We start from the raw sequence: 16,396 nt of genomic DNA, 5'->3' as shown, positions 1-16,396 counted from the left end.
AACCTGCTATTTTCTTCAAATATAGGTGGTATGTGACAGGCTTTAGCATTCAGAGGTATACTTCAATTTTAATTTCAAAACTCTTTTTCACTTAGAAAGACAGTGTTTGATCAGAATGCTATTAAGGCATTTCTTACTTCACACAATTAATTAGATCAATTCTAACCTGATTCAACTAGGATCACAAGAACATATGTCATTTCCATTTTCTTAAATCTTCCAAAATAAATGACAAATATATACAAGTACATGAGTATCAAGAGAATACAGTCATGTTCAGGAGCCATGGAAAGACATATTTACTAAAGTATGCACAGTGCCTTAGAAATGTGCCTTGAAAATGACATTATACAAGAGAAAAATAAAACTAGAGGCAGGAAATTCATTTATCACTTTGCAAAGGTCCCAAGGCCAAAAAGAAATACTGAACAGCCAGGCAATCGTGATTCATGCTTATAATCCTAGCTACTCAGGAGGCTGAAATCTAAGAATTGTGGTTAAAGCCAGACCAGTCAGAGAAGTCCATGGAGATAAGAACTCTTCTCTCCAATTAACACCCCAAAGCAGAAAGTAGAGCTGTTAGTGAAGTGTTAGAGAGTTATCTTTGAGCAAAATAGCTCAGGGACAGTACCCAAGCCTGCGTTCAAGCCCCAGGACTGGCACAAGAGATAGAGAAAAGGGGTGGAGAGAGGGTGTTACTGAATAGTAACCTCCAACTTGGTTGTGAAGATTTTAGATTAAAAGGTTTAATTCTTACTTGGAATGAAGAACATACTTTCCCACAGCAACAATGCTACAAATAAGAATCATTTTGAATGTCTTGACTAAAAAAGTGTGGTTGTCTTATCCCTAACATGGCAGAATTGGGGCATTTGTAACTAGAAGGAATTGAAAGATCACTCTGTGCTGTCCCCTGCAGCACCACCCCCCTCCCCCACCCCTGCCCTCCACTATGGAAAATGCCTTCATCTCTGCCCTTTGCATGGGGTATACATTTCATTCTCTCTTCCTCCTGGTACTTCCATTTCCACAAAAGTGGTGCCCGGTGAGAAAACAAATCATCCTTATCTGTGAACCACACGTAAGCAGGAGCTACAAGGGGTGTAGCAACTTGCAAGGCCATTACAGGGAAAGATATGAGAAGGGCTGGCAAGGAAAAAGACAGTTTCCAAACATACAGCAAATGTACAACAGACATTTAAGGTCACTGCATTGTGTGTGACATAGAGGAAGAGAAAAAATCAAACAGTACAGTTTTCAAAGTTCTGCACTACATGGGAAAGGAAAGGGGCAGGGGCTCAAGAGGAATTAAATGAAGGGGAAGTATGTCCTCCAGACCTGTACTATGGATATCAGACCCCCAAGACACACTTAGCCCTCTTCCATGAAGCTTTGCTTTTGAGATCAACAACTGATTTCATAAGGCATGCAAGATACATTTTAAAGGCAAAAAAATGTATGCAAGATTTTCCCTTTCCTAATGACTAACCATATTAAAAATTACCAGATCACTTCCTAGTTCACTAATAGTACCACAAGATTTCTAATTTAACTTGCTCCAAAACAAAAGTATGAAAGTTACTCAAGCCAGGTACCCGTGGCTCATGCCTGTAATGCTAGCTATTCAGGAGGCTGAGATATGAGGATTGTGTTTCAAAGCCGCCCAGGCGCCCAGGCAGGAAATGTCCGTGAGACTCTTATCTCCTATAAACCACTCAGAAAACCAGAAGTGGTGCTGTGGCTCAAGTGGTAGAGCACTAACTAGCCTTGAGCTGAAGAGGTGAGGTACAGCGCCCAGGCCCAGAGTTCAAACACTGTGACCAACAACAACAACAAAAAAAAAAAAACAGTTACTCAAAATAGTCCTCCAAGTCTGAGTTCAATACCTGTAAATACTCTTTGTTACATTTTTGGCATTCTTTCACGTTATTAAAATAATCTGAGACACATAATTCACTCGAAAGCAATTTTTTAAATAAAGCATATATGTAGTAAAGAAAGCATTCACTTTCTAAACTATGTAATTAAGTTCACAAATGCTTTCATTATTTTCAGATTCATTCACTAGCGGATAACAGCCTTCGCCTTTTCATCAGGATGGAAAGTATGTTTTACTTTGTGTCAAGCACTCTTCTCTGTAGGTGTCAAGCACTCTCCTCCGTATGTTATTCATGGTAAACCAAACCTCAGATAACTCTTGAACTAGGTACTGCTATATCCAGGATTCAGAAGAAAAAAAAAAAATAACCAAAGTCCTGAAACACTCAATGACTTGTCTACAATCATACTGTGGAACTAAGATGAACCCTAGCAGTTGGTTCCAATATCTACATGGACATTCACTATTCCTTCCTCCCTCTCATACTCATTCCATCTTCTACTAACAGCCTAACGGGAAACGAGCATTTTACAAGCTTTCAGTGTACACATCTGCCACAAAAAAAAGAAAAATCATAGCCAAGTTCCTCCCACCATAAAATTATAAGAGTATAAATAGCAAAAAATTAAGATACAGATTAAAGTAAAGAGCCCAGAATGATAACTCAGGTTGGGTAAAACATCTGGAGAAAACAAAGAATTGTACTGAAGATGATTTAGTAATAATGCACTTCCTCTATAATTCCCCAGTTTTATAATTAATCTGGTGGAAGAGAGCATTATTTTTACTGACTTCACAAATGAGGAAAGAGATGGTATCCTAAACATCCTAATCACTGCCAGCAAGCAATGTCACATGCTTCCTGCAGGAATCTGTTCTCCTTACAGTACCTGCTGCCCAGAAACAACCAAGAGTGAACAATCATATGCTACTTAGGGTCCACTATGCCCTGATGTAAAAAATTAAGGGAGAAAAATCCAATCCACTTGTTGAAATGTAAGATAAGGTAATGAGTCAGATGTTCAAGGGGCATCCATGAACAGCCACCCTGCTCAAGCAGAAGGGATAAGGTTAGAAAGTCTGGACAGAAAATAAAATCATAAAAAGAGAGAAGGTTTGCAACCAAATAATGATACCTAACGAGTCACCGAGGGCAGAAGAGAGATCTTCCTTTCCCTAGGATTCAGATTCTGATGATAAGCCCTATTTCCCTGGAAGAAATGTTGTGTTCTTTCTAGCCAAAAACCAACTACAATGTAAAAAGAGATGAGATTTTCTACTCTTTCAATAGACATTTAATGACCTTGGCATAGAACACTCCAGAGGTGGTAACTTGCCCCTTAGGTCATCATGATTTCTGTTTACTTCTTGTGAAAAAAAAAAAAAAAAGAAAGAACTTGGCCAGTTTACAGTGATAAACTCAGAAATCAGAAGACCATGTCTTCAAAAGGATCTACACATCCTTTCTGTTTTCCCTGCTCTCAACTCCGCAGCACATATCTACTCTCTTCTAATGTTAAGTCTTCTACTGTTTCCTTTTTTCATTAAAAAAAAAGCCTATGGCATATCATACTGAGAGAAACTGTTGCAACAAACCACCCAACTGAAAGTATTGAGATGAAATAAGGTATGGACCAGGACAGTCAATGAGACAAGAGTTCAGGTGAGGATGGCCTACTATACCTTCCCTCTCTCCCCAAACAATGAGGTGATCATTCCACTAACAAGCACTATAAGCATGATCTAAGGCCCAGAGTTTCAAAAACACACTGACAGCAACACCCCTACAAAGACAGAGGACTCTACAGCAGAGCTGAGTCAAGACAAAGCAAGGGAGAGAAGGCAGCAGGTGGAAGCGAGACCTCATTCGCAATCAAGAAGCCTGGGAACATTTACTGCCACTAGTGGCAACCTTGGCCTCTAGGATGCTGGGTTGTTCTGTGTGAATGACACTGATATTTACAGCTAGTAGGGGCGTTAAAAAATAAGAAGAAAAATCCTACATTCTGATGGCTGGTCCAATTATAAAAAATTATTTCAGCCTAGCTGCCATTGAGTCCAGCAAAAATCATGGTAATCAGAGTAAATGTATTCATCATTGAAAGTTCATTTTGCCTTAACATTTATGAGAAATACTAATAGGACTTGATACACAAGCAGAATAATAATAAATCTTTACATAAAGGAAACCCCATTTAAACAAAAGAGTGACCATGAACTTAGCACAGTGAAAGAAAGAAGAAACATGAAATTAAAACCAAGACACATTTTAGCAGATTTAGGGGATGTAGAGTAGGTAATTTGCAAGGTATAAATTAATAAGTTGCAAGGAATATATTAATAAGTTCTATAAAGTAAATTTCTTTTTTGGTTACTATTGGGTTGTAAAGGTTGAACTCAGGGCCTGGGCTCTGTCCTTCAGTTCTTTTGCTAAAGTATAATGCTAAAGTACACCTCTGAGCTAAAGTGTCACTTTTCATTTTTTGGTGGTTAATTAGAGATAAGAGTCTCACAGACTTTTCTTCCCAGGCTAGCTTTGAACCATGATCCTCAGATCTCAGCCTCCTGAGGATTACAGGTGTGAGCCACCAATGCCCAGCTTAAAGTAAACTTCAAGTAGACCGACAAAAATCACAGACCTCCTAAATAGGACAAGTCAGAAACAAGGGGACATCAGCTGGGAAACTCATTGATGCAGGATTGTCATCAGATACCACTGTCATCAGAAAATCCTGCAGATTCTGCCTTCCTAAGAGTTCCCTGCTCACTCCCTCCATTTTCCCAGTGACAGAGACTGTGGCCCAAGTCACCTTTACCACCTGTGTGTTGTTGCTGTTCTTACAATTCACAATCAACATTGCACCAGAGGAAACTTTGGATACTAAAATCTGCTCTATTCTCCCTCAAAACCCTCCCCCCCATCAATGTCTTTTTATCTTGCTTTAAACTCAAATCAAGGTACCCAAATACTCTATAAAATCATCTTGTTGTTTGTCTCACCCCTGTCTCCACACCCATGTCTTTGCTCCACTGGATGTTTGGTTCAGAGCTTCTTGCAGGCTCATGAATCCTACACTCCCTAACTCCTACAAACTTGACAGCTCTGGGTCCTGGCTACCCACAGGGCTTGCTCCTCTTTTCTTATTTTTTACCCCAGGACACACTCCCACACACAGATGTTATTCTTTGTTATAGCTTCAATATGAAATATCCTCCACAAACTTTTGTGTTGATCTTCACTAGTCTTGATCTTCACTAATTTGGGAGGTAAAGAAAACTCAGGATTTAGGGCCTATTTAGATGAAGTAGATTACTCAGGCATAACCATGCAACCCAGTTGAATGGAGTCCTGGGCCCCTCTCTGTTGATCTCTCTCATCTTCCTGTTTACCATGAGATCAACAGCTTCCTCTGTTGCTTGTTCCTGATGTTAGGGTTGCTCAACCTCACCTCAGGCCTAAAGCCATGGGGCCAGGGGATCATGGACAGAAACAATTGGAATAACAGAAACAATGAGCCCAAATCAATCCTTCCTACATTATATTGTTTTTTTGAAAAGTTAACTAACTCCATTCTGTTTCCCATTATAACATCAGAACCTGGACAACTGTTTGACACTTAGTATAAACTTAGTATAAAAATCTAATGGCTGAATGGATTTTTTCCCCTTTTGTGCCAGTCCTAGGGCTTGAACTCAGGGCCTGGCCACTCTCCCTGAGCTTTTCTGTTCAAATCTAGCAGACTACCACTTGAGCCACACAGCTCAACTTCTGGTAGGTTTTTTGTTTTGTTTTGTTTTGTTTTGTTTTTGTATTTAATTAGAGATAAAAGTCTCACAAACTTTCCTGTCTGGGCTGGCTTAAAACCACAATCCTCCGACCTCAGGCTCTTTGAGTAACTGGCACCTGGCCCAAATTTATTTTTATAGATAAAGAACTGAGGGAGACTTGGAGAGTGTGGAACCATAATAAGATAATAAGCCTATGAAGATACACCCTTGTACCATTTGGGATGCTGTGAAAAATAGAACTTCTGGAGTCGGGTGGAAGTCCACATTACCAAAAAAGGATCCACCCACATTCCATTTTGCCTAAAAGTCAATGTCTGCAGTCTGAAATGCCCATCAGTGATTCAAGGTAAGACTTGTATAGGCAAATGATAAAAATTTAAGGTAAGATTTCTAGGCAAATGATAAAAGTTCAAGGTAAGACTTCTATAGGCAAATGATAAAAGTTAGAAATTTTTTTTAAAAAATACCGATCAAAAGACATTTCCAATGTCTTTCAGACTTTTAAGGCTTTAGATATCATGCTTCAATTTTCAAATGTATCATTCTTAGGTAAGCCTGCACATCATGTTTCTTAACACATGACAAATGAGACATACAAACATGCTCTGAAGTGAGGACACAGAAGGTTCCATATGTTAAAAAGTGTGATCATCTCTATCATTTTCTTTAGCTAGTGCTAAGGGAAGTTGTACTGAGCTATGGAACAGATACTGTCTGACGAGTTTTACATGAACATCCCCTGTAACCATTCCAATGAAGTAAGTGCCATTATGAAGTTCAATAAGAGTTCAAAAAAACTTGTCCCAGAGCACAGTGCTAATGACTGAGAGGCACAGGATGTGAACCCAGGCAAGTTGTTCTGAGTCCTGGGCTAAAAGGTGGGTGCCCAACAATGCATTCCCTCCTGGTTTTCCTTTGTAACACCAATGGTAAGTGGAATTAGCAAGGTCCTGCATAAGTACTCTCACACACTTGTTTAAACAAAACATACATATTATTCAAGAGTTAAAAATTCCAATAAGAAACTACCTAATACCAATGGTAAAGGGAATTAGCAAGGTCTTACATAACCTGTTTAAGCAAAATAGACAAATATTATTCTAGAGTAAAAAATTCCAATAAGAAACATCACTGACATTAGTATAAAGACATGAAAAAAATATAAAGTGAACAGAACAGTTTTTCTTAAGATGATGATAAAGTCAAGAGAATGGCTAAAAATAGATCAAATACTGTATTCTTTGAAAAACTGTCTTTTTTTATAATGTAAATACTCTGAAGCTTGCTTGGAAAAGAGTAAATAAAGTCTTACAAATATAGCCACACACAAAAAGTGGTTTTCTTTGGAAACATTGGACTGCATACAAGTAAGCCAGAACAACTAATTTTAACTTAAGTCTTCAAATCCTGATGCTTTATGGATAAAATATTACCCACCCACATGCCCCTACAAAAATAAAAAGATTCTGCAAATAGTTGGGAGGCCCTAGCTAAAAGTGTGAGGAATTTTTTAAGCTGGCATCCAATGAATGTGTTCTGATAAGGAGAAAAAGTGAAATAGAAGGAATTTTAGACCAATAGATTCTTTAATAATCATTTATTAATTCCTTGGAAGACTAGAACAATTTTTTTAAAAACTTCATAAATGTTGACAATAAGCTATACAACTTGTGGGTAGGGACAGGAAGGAAAAACTTGGAGAGAGCAAGGAAAAGGATGATATTGTCCAAAAAAATGTAATCTTTACATGACTTATATAACTATAACACCTCTGTATGTGACCTTTATAATAACAATTAAAATTTTTAAATTTAAAATATTAAAAAATAAATCTTTGTAAGAAAAACCCAAACATATTCTATAAAGATCCTAAATTGCATATATAACCCTTACTTTTTAAATATCATTAAATGTGTATGAGCTTATCTTACTGAATCAAATGTTTGAACAAAATACAGATAATTTAGAAGAGATTTTATCTTGTGATAAACAAGGTCAGAATATTGTGCTACTTCTAGCAACTTTTAAATAGTCAGGAGGGAATGCAAAGTCTAATTTAGCCTCTTTTTAAGAGGTTGTTTTTTTTTTTTCTTCTTCAAAGTGTTTTATAAAACTGGCCATCAACATGTTCCATAGATCAGCTTCCAAATGCTTAAATGACCAGCCAATCAACCCAACCAGAGCCAAAGTCCTGCAAATTCTCTGTCATCATCATCATCCCCAAGGATCATTACTGATCCATCTTCTTCATTCCCTTCAACCCTATCCCAATGCTAAGCCCCTTATCTCAACTTTCTAGGCTAAATTATGTACTTCCCAAAGTTGCATTCATTTATCTGATAAAAATATTCTATGTGTAAGAGAAAAAAAACAGTGAATTCTCATCTTTCCTCCATGCCTTTACTCCCATCCCTCACACCAAACTCCCTCCTTCCCCAACCAACGAAAACAAATAGCACTGGGATAACCATAACCTATGTTGGTATGGGCCCAAGCAATATGACAATTGGCAGGAGAAACCTTTGGGAGCCAATTTGGAGCTGTGGCCTCAAGCGAGCAATCACCTCACTTCATAGACCACTACCTACTACTTTTCCCTTCAGTGCCTCTAGTCTCTCAGCAACAGCTTGAGAATGTTCCATTCCTTTCTTTGTTTGCTCTACCTATTCAAGTATAAACTACCTACAACAAACAAACTACAGCCCCCAGGCAAAAGATTAGAACTATAGACTTGGCCATAACCTCAGGATCCCCAGCAGTTTAAGTTCTCACAGTGAAATAAGAGTTTGAATTCCAGGCCCCTAGATTCTTGTCCACTCTCACAACCAGTCTACTATCTTTGGGCCACCCTGCCTAAAGTCACTGAAGAACCTGCTGAGCTTACACAATAGTGACTTGCAAGTGAAAGCCAAGTGATGACTGGTATGAAAATGCTTTCTGCTGAGAGGTTGCTAATGTATTACTGTACTCCAGAAAAAAAAATATATGAAAACAATTTATGATTTTCACAGAAAATACTTTAAACAGAAAATAAAATAGTAACACATGTCAAGCAGAAGCAGCCAGTCCTCTTTGATCTTTGGAAATGAATTCATACAGTGGAATACATTCTGTGCATAACTTATTAAAAGAAAGTTTTGATCAGCCTAGGTCCAACTCAGAGTATTACTGCCATTCCTTTGGGGTTCTTTTTTGTTCTTTTTGTTTTGTTTTTCCCACGCTCCATATTTGAGGATTTGAAAACAAATGAAAGGCAGCATTATTTCAGCTTCAGGCATAGGCATCAGTCATATAAGAACAAAGCAAGTTTTATTATCACATTAAGCATCAGGAGGAAATGAACTTATGAACAACTCATTTAGCCTCCCAGGAGATGAGGTTAGCATCTGCTCTTTTTTCCAGGCCAATATTTATAATTTATATCTAAGACTAGAAGTTTAAAAAAAAAAAAAAGTTCAGCTAGTAAGAAGGTCATTAAGGGGAGAAAGGGGGGAAAAAAATCTCTCTTGGAAAACAGAACAAAGTACATGAATAGGGAGAAAGGTACTCTGCACCTCAGCAGTCTATGGAAGAACATTTGCCCTGTCTGCCTATAAAGCGATTTAACATTAACCACATTTCACTCCTGTGGCAGAGTACTATCTCCTGACAGAAACTCCTTTTAGAAAGCTCAAGGGGAGGGGAGGAAAATAAAATAGCCACATACACAGAAAGAATGTGAAGCATACTGCCACAGGCCAGTGTCTTGGGCATTTTGCCCAAGAGGTCTGCTTTCACAGGGAAGGGGGGTGGGTGGGGGGAAGCATTCTGACAACAAAAGCTTGTACAGTGAACAGCTTCCCTGGGTCCTGGCCGACTTTCCCAGCTAACAGTTCCAGGGGAGATGCCTGGAGCCCATTCACAATTCCAAGTCCTAGCAAGTGTTTCAAACACAGTCACTGGATCTCACAGCAGTTCGCGAATGCACCTGCTAAGCAAGTGGTCTGCTAGCTGTAAAATTCACAAATAACATCCCTGGCTCCTCCCAGTTCTTCTTGGTAATCCTAGGTTCTTTCAGACTGGGAGGAAAGAGGTGGAAAGTACCCCCCACACCTACCCACCCACCCACACAACCACCCCAGATCCCTCTGCTGCCGCCCGAGGTTAGGTCCAGGCGCACAAGTAATTAATTACCTTCTCTCCCTACGCGCTCCACCAACTTCCCTGTCACAGGTAAGAGGTTTTGCTTTGTGTGCTAGCTTGCAAAGGCCGGGACTTACCTCGAGGTGGCTTCCTCACCTCCCTTGGCAGGGCTGTCCCCCACGGCCTGGTCCTTGCCGCTGGGGTGGTAGGCGGTGAGCACGACACCTGGAGAATTGGAGAGCCAGCTCATGGTGAGAGAAGGGGCATAGCTTCGGCGATCCCGACCCGCAGGGGAATGAAGTTCCTGTCTCGCCTGGCAACTTGCTCATTAGCATGAGCCGGCCACGCCCCCTCGCCGCAGCGGGCGATTCGCACGGGCAGGGGCGGGGTCTCTCCGGGCCAGGGCTTCCTGGCTCTCCCACTCAGCGCCCTGACTCACAGCAGCCTGGCGGGCCACCCCAGGGCCACCCCCGGCCCCGCAAAGTCAGTGAAGGTGGTGGTCCCTGCCCTCGAAGCAGTCTGATCAAACCGCCTGGGTACAGACTCATCCTCTGGATGGAAGGACTAGTACGTTTGTTAGGGAACAATGAGTTTGCCCTCCAGGCCGGCTTCCCTGGGAGCCTTTCTGCTAACCTCCAGTAACAGGAGTGAGGGCACTTCTTAACCCTTTGCTGCCCAGCCACACAACAGCAGAAACCAATGAACCTGTGACACCACGCTGCCATCCCGGGACAAGAAGGGCTTTTATTACTTGCTCTCATAAAATATACACATATATGTGTGTAGGTGTGTGTACGTGTGTGTGTTCATAGTGCACCCTCACCCTAAGAGCCAAGGCCAACTGTGCCTCTTGTTTAACCAAAATACTCTATATTACCAAAGAGAGGCACATTTACCTATGTTCTATGAAGTGTTATTGCTGAGACCAAAGTATATATATAGATAGATAGATAGATATAGATATATATACACATATATATACATATATATACAGAGAGAGAGAGAGAGAGAGAGAGAATGTATCATTTTTTTTTTGGTCCGGTCGTGGGGCCTGAACTCTGGGCCTGGGCCCTGTCCCTCAGCTCTTCAGCTCAAGGCTAGTGCTCTACCACTTGAGCCACAGCGCCACTTCCGGCTTTTTTCTTTTTGTTTATGTGGTGCTGAGGAATCCAACCCAGGGCCTCAGGCATGCAAGGCAAGCACTCTACCACTGAGCCACCTTCCCAGCCCCGAGATGTATCATTAATAGTGTAAAGAAAGTAAGATTAAGGAAAAGGCAAAGTTCCTGGGGCAGAATAACTCAGTTACTCAGTGCTAGAGTTAAAGTTAAACTAAATTCTAAGTTATTCAATTTTCTTTCACCAAATTGTTGCTTTATTTTGTTGCTGAATATACTATTCCAAAAGTTATGAAAGTCACAATATTTGGTTTTCCTTACCTAAAAATGTTTTACTCTCATCCACACACCTAGTAAAAGACTTAGAAATCTGTGCTTATTGATTTTTTAAGTTCTATTTTTCTACCCATCTAAAATTCTTCATAATCACACATTCAATTCCATGGTTTAAAAGTGTGAGAAAATTAGCCCATTCTTACTTACTCAAAAAGTTTATTTTTTTAGTCTTTCTCTTTTCTATCTGTATTGAACTGTCATTTACATACATCTTCCTTAAAAAGAACTTCTTAAGTTTCTCACCTACTCCCTCCATGGTTGCCCAACTTTTCCATTCCGCATCTGGGACTCTCCTTGCTGTCCTTCTATCCCTGCTGCCTCAACCTGTAATTGTGAGCCCTATAATTAGGTGCTGGTTTCCATCTTACAACAGTTTTTGTAGCTTATCTTCTTGTTTCATCCTCTAAATTACCTTGCACATTGCAACTGCATTCCAGCACTACCAAATGATGTTTCTTCTTGCTTAAGAACCTGCACTGGCCAGGCACCAGTGGCTCACATCTATAATCCCAGCCATCTATAATCTCAGGAAGCTGAGATCTGAGGATCACACATTGAAGCCAGCCCACACAATAAATTACCCGGAAAAAGCACAAAGTGGTGTTGTGGCTCAAGTGGTGGAGTGTTTAGAGGCTCAGGGACAATGCCCAGGCCCAGAGTTCAAGTCCCAGAACAGACACCAAAAAAGGCACAAGAATAACAAACTTTCACTGATATCTCATAGCTTACAGAGTCAGTTCTAAACCTCTGAGATGACCACAGGACATTCTCACTACCTTACCCAAGCGAATTTTCCATGTCAACTACCAGTCACCTTTTGCTTAGGTTACGCTAACTATTCCTTTCTCCTTCTGCATCTAACAATTATTCTGTATACTAGCTCTTCATCAAGGCTTGAATGGATGAAAAATTAGATGAAGCTAAGGTGACCTTTAAAACTCTACTAACACCTGGACTGAGGTGTGGCTTGAGTGGTAGGGTGATTGCTTAGCAAGCATGAGGCCCTGAGTTCAAGGCCCACTCCTGCCAAAAATAAATAAAACTCTTCTACACCACTATAATATTAAAATTGGTGTCATAAGACAAGTGCTTTTCATGCAGAGACCAGTGCCAATCTATGATGATATGGTCACCAGCTCAGGCAAAATGAGAAATACAAAAGAAAGAGCCAAAAGGTAAGCAGATCAGAATGTATGCAGATTCTTGAAAGTTCATATATAGAAAAATAGTTAATGGTCCCACAATCACCTTTTATTTCTTTTCTTTTCTTTTTTTTTTTTTTTTTTTTTTTGGTGCCAGTCCTAGGAGCAATGTCCTAGAGCTTTTTTGCTCAAAGCTAGTACTCTACCACTTGAACCACAGCTCCACTTTCTGGCTTTGTGGTGGTTAACTGGAGATAAGTCTCACAGGCTTTCCTGCCTAGGCTAGCTTTGAACTGTGATCCTCAGATCTCAGCCTACAGAGGATTGCAGGTATAAGCCACTAGCATGCAGTTCTTTTTCTTTTTTATGTACCTCTTCTGAAAGGTGATATTTTATAGTTACTGCAGATGATCCCTTACACTCTGTCATCTGGAAATTTTTCTTCTTCTTCTTTTCCTGACTGACCCTTCCATTTTCTTTCCTTCCCTGGACCTACTTTCTCTCTCTCTCTTCTATTTTCCCTTCTCCAGATCTTAACATGAGAAACTGCCAGGATACTTCCAAGTCTCATGAGTCAACTCATGATGAAGAAATAGTTTGTCCATTTGTAACCAAGACAATAATTATTTCTTTGTCTAATTATAGTCTCTTATGCACAAGGCCCCCTGTTTGAGCCCCAGCAACAAAAATAAACAAAATGCTAATTATAGCACTTTGTCTTGTTTAATAAGTTAATCATAATATATAGGTTGAGATGAAACTGTTTTATAAATTCAAAATAATGCATGCACAATAAATATGCTTTTTAAATTTCTGCGAGGCAAAATAGAATAAAATAAAATGCAACACAATCTAATTTCCATAGCTTAGTCCATATAATTTGAATCCTACTAATTTAACTTTCAAGTACATGGAAATCCTCTGGGCCTATTTCTCCTTTCTTTCCATTGAGCTCTGGTGTTATTGGTCTGCCAGCAGCAGGCAGACAGCTGGTAGGATTGTGCCTTAGTGGACAGAGCCTCAGATAGAAGACCAAGATGATTAAAAATGGCTTCAGAATTTCCCTATGTAATCAGAGAAGCAAACATAAACACCAATATGGTCCCTGGAAATGCCCTTCTAATTTCAAATATGAAAGCTTAACACTAAGACTTAGCCACAGTCCATTTCATTTTATTTTATCCTTTTTGCAGACCCATTTTGTTTTTAAACATACACACACATTTTTTACAACCTTCCACAATCATTTAAATGAAACACTGAGAACCTCATGTCCTTGAAGATGTTACTATTCCAAGCGATTGAGTGCATGCCAAATGCTGCTCTGTACTGAAACATCTTAGAAAGTAATTAACAACATCAAGACAATTGAATTTTGCATTTCATTCATTCTTTACAAGTAGGGTGTACTGGATGTCAAACGAAGGGAAAGGAAGCTGTAATTTATGGACTCAGATAGGTTGTTAAAAATAGGACAGGGACAGAACTACAGTTTCTTACCATTTGACAACCATGTTCAAAAACAATGAAAAGAAATTTCCCCTAAGGTTCAGTGCTACTAGTTAACCAAAGTGTTTATTAATTGATTTTCATACTTAGATGCAATAACCTATTTAGTACTGTAGACTTACCATTGAAGAAAACCAATTACACTGAAATTATTAAAATTACACTATAATGATTAAAATTTTCACAACTGCTCTAATTTTTAAAGAAACTAAGAAGAATATGTATAATCCCTTTCATCTCTATGAAGTAGGGACACAAAGCCAATGAAAAATGATCTTTCAATTAATAAAATTAGATCCAATGTACCATAATAAAAACTTGAATGAACTATAAGATGGGCATTGGTGACTCATGCCTGCAATCTTAGCTACTCAGGAGGCTGAGAACTGAGGATTGTGGTTCAAAGCCATCCAGAGAAGGAAAGTCCACGAGACTCTTATCTACAATTAACTACCAAAAATCTGTTAATGGAGCTAGGTTCAAGTGGTAGAGTACAGGCAAGGAGCACAAAAGCTCAGAGACAATGCCCAGACCCAAAGATCAAGCCCCAGGACCCCCACCACTACCACATACACACATATCAATGATAAGTTTTTTTTTTGGTTTTTGGTTTTTGGGGGGTTTTTTGGTCAGTCATGGGCCTGAACTATGGGCCTGGGCGCTATCCCTCAGCTCTTCAGCTCAAGGCTAGCACTCAACCTCTTGAGCCACAGCGCCACTTATGTGGTGCTGAGGAATTGAACCCAGGGCCTCATGCTTGCAAGGAAAGCACTCTACCACTGAGCCACCTTCCCAGCCCCTCAATGATAAGTTTTTACCTATGTGATAAAACTACATTTATAAAGTAGCTTTGACTAATGAAAAATGTTCTAAAAATTCTCCTTTTCTGATAGTTTATCAGCCCCTTTGTCTGAATTATTCTCGACCACTAGCTTGTTGGCTAATTGTATGCTGAATAAAAAATATTCTCTGGAATCTAAATCTACCTCCTTGAAAATAGTGCCTCTTACTAGCCCTAGAAGGAGCAATAAGAGTCTTTTCCCTTTCCCTGGACAGTTCTAAGGGTGTAGGTGTCGTTATTAAAGTTATTTTCTTGACTGTTCCTCTAGGGAAAAAAATACAAGTCATGCCTGAAGTAATGTGTAAGTACTATAGCCAGAGGCTAATTTTGGCTTCTTGGTAAACATTTAGAAGAAAATAAGTCATACTTCCAGTTAGTCTGCTACCAATAAATAATTGCTAGTATTTGAGTGCTTCCTTTTTTCCAGACAAGGTCTTCATGCTCTCTCATTCAATTGCTAAAAACAAAAACAACAACAAAAACCTAAAAGAGATGAATTAGTATGGGTGCCTGCTAACTTTAAAAATGAGGAATTTGAAGTTACATAGCTAGTATGTGGTAGGACCAGGACATATAAACCTGGACTTTTGTGACCATTGAGCCTGAACACTTAAACAGTACTAAGATTGCAGCTCTCCGGAAACAGATACTATTTTATTTATGAACACAACCATGGGAATAACTAACAAGGTAAATAATACATGGTAAATCAAAGGTGTTTAGCCTGCGCTAAGAGAAAAGAAAATAGTACCCTGACTATTATAATTATTAAATATTTCCTTTATACTCTTTTTCTAAGTACCAAACAATCACAGATATTTCTGAACTGGGAAGCTTACAGAATTTGTTTGCCATAAGGCTTTGCAAGGGAGGGCTGTGTAAAGTACACTGTGAAGCTTTAAGTTTGTTGCAACTTCACATTTATTCTACCCATGATAGTAAAAACTAAATCTGATGCAAGAAAATACAATTCCTCTGTTGTTTTTTCCTTATCACTGAAAATAGTGAGGTCCATGATGTCTTCAGAAGCTTCAATGTTCTGGAAAGATATGATCTCTTGTTTATACATAATAGCTAGATTTGAAAAATCAAGAATTACCTCAATACTTAAACTTGCCCAACCATGAAAGCCTTGTCTAGAAGTAGATTACAAAGAGTGTTTGTCTCCCAGTTGTGTAAAAAAAAAAAAAAAAAAAAAATTGGGAAAACGAATCTAAAAAATAAGAGGATGTATTGATTTGTGGCTTGGCGATAAAAATGGAAACCTTATTTGTTTTGTTTTGGTTTGGTTTTTTTGGTCAGTTGTGGATCTTGAACTCTGGGCCTGGGCGCTGTCCCTGAGCTCTTCAGCTCAAGTTTGACGCTCTACTACTTAAACCACAGGACCACTTCTGGCTTTTTTCTGCTTATGTGGTGCTAAGGAATAGAACCCAGGGCCTCACGCATGTGAGGCAAACACTCTATCACTGAGCCATCTTCCCAGCCCGTAGAAGTCATTTTTTAAGTGGTGGTTATCCACTGTAAATGAAGGCTGTTCCAGTGTTTTGTAGTAGTATCTCAAGAGTCATTCTATTTTTCTTTACCAAAATACTTGATAAAGCTCCAAAACCGGATGCAAATAATATATAGCAAATCTAAGGAAGCAACCAAGAAAAATATCT

At 39.3% G+C, this 16,396-nt stretch overlaps 1 protein-coding gene across 3 annotated transcripts in view; it reads right to left on the bottom strand.

Annotated features, from left to right (window-relative positions):
- Arhgap18 (Rho GTPase activating protein 18) overlaps positions 1-16,396 on the bottom strand; it is a 186,261-nt gene that overhangs the window by 122,821 nt on the left and 47,044 nt on the right. Inside the window, exon 1 of one of the 3 annotated variants that reach the window (XM_070010773.1) lies at positions 9,928-10,105. The exons of 1 other annotated variant lie outside the window; for it this stretch is intronic. In XM_070010773.1, coding sequence (XP_069866874.1) covers positions 9,928-10,040 — 113 coding nt within the window. In that variant the 5' untranslated portion in view covers positions 10,041-10,105. Of the gene's footprint in view, positions 1-9,927; positions 10,106-16,396 lie in introns of those variants that run through there. One more of the 3 variants, XM_070010772.1, reaches the window with a different exon arrangement.

The sequence above is a fragment of the Dipodomys merriami genome, unplaced genomic scaffold (genome assembly GCF_024711535.1).
Source record: "Dipodomys merriami isolate MVZ:Mamm:240054 unplaced genomic scaffold, mDipMer1.0.p SCAF_8, whole genome shotgun sequence".
In the NCBI taxonomy this organism is placed as follows: domain Eukaryota; kingdom Metazoa; phylum Chordata; class Mammalia; order Rodentia; family Heteromyidae; genus Dipodomys; species Dipodomys merriami.
Note: the sequence above shows the minus strand (reverse complement) of the source record. Positions and strands in the feature narration are given on the sequence as shown.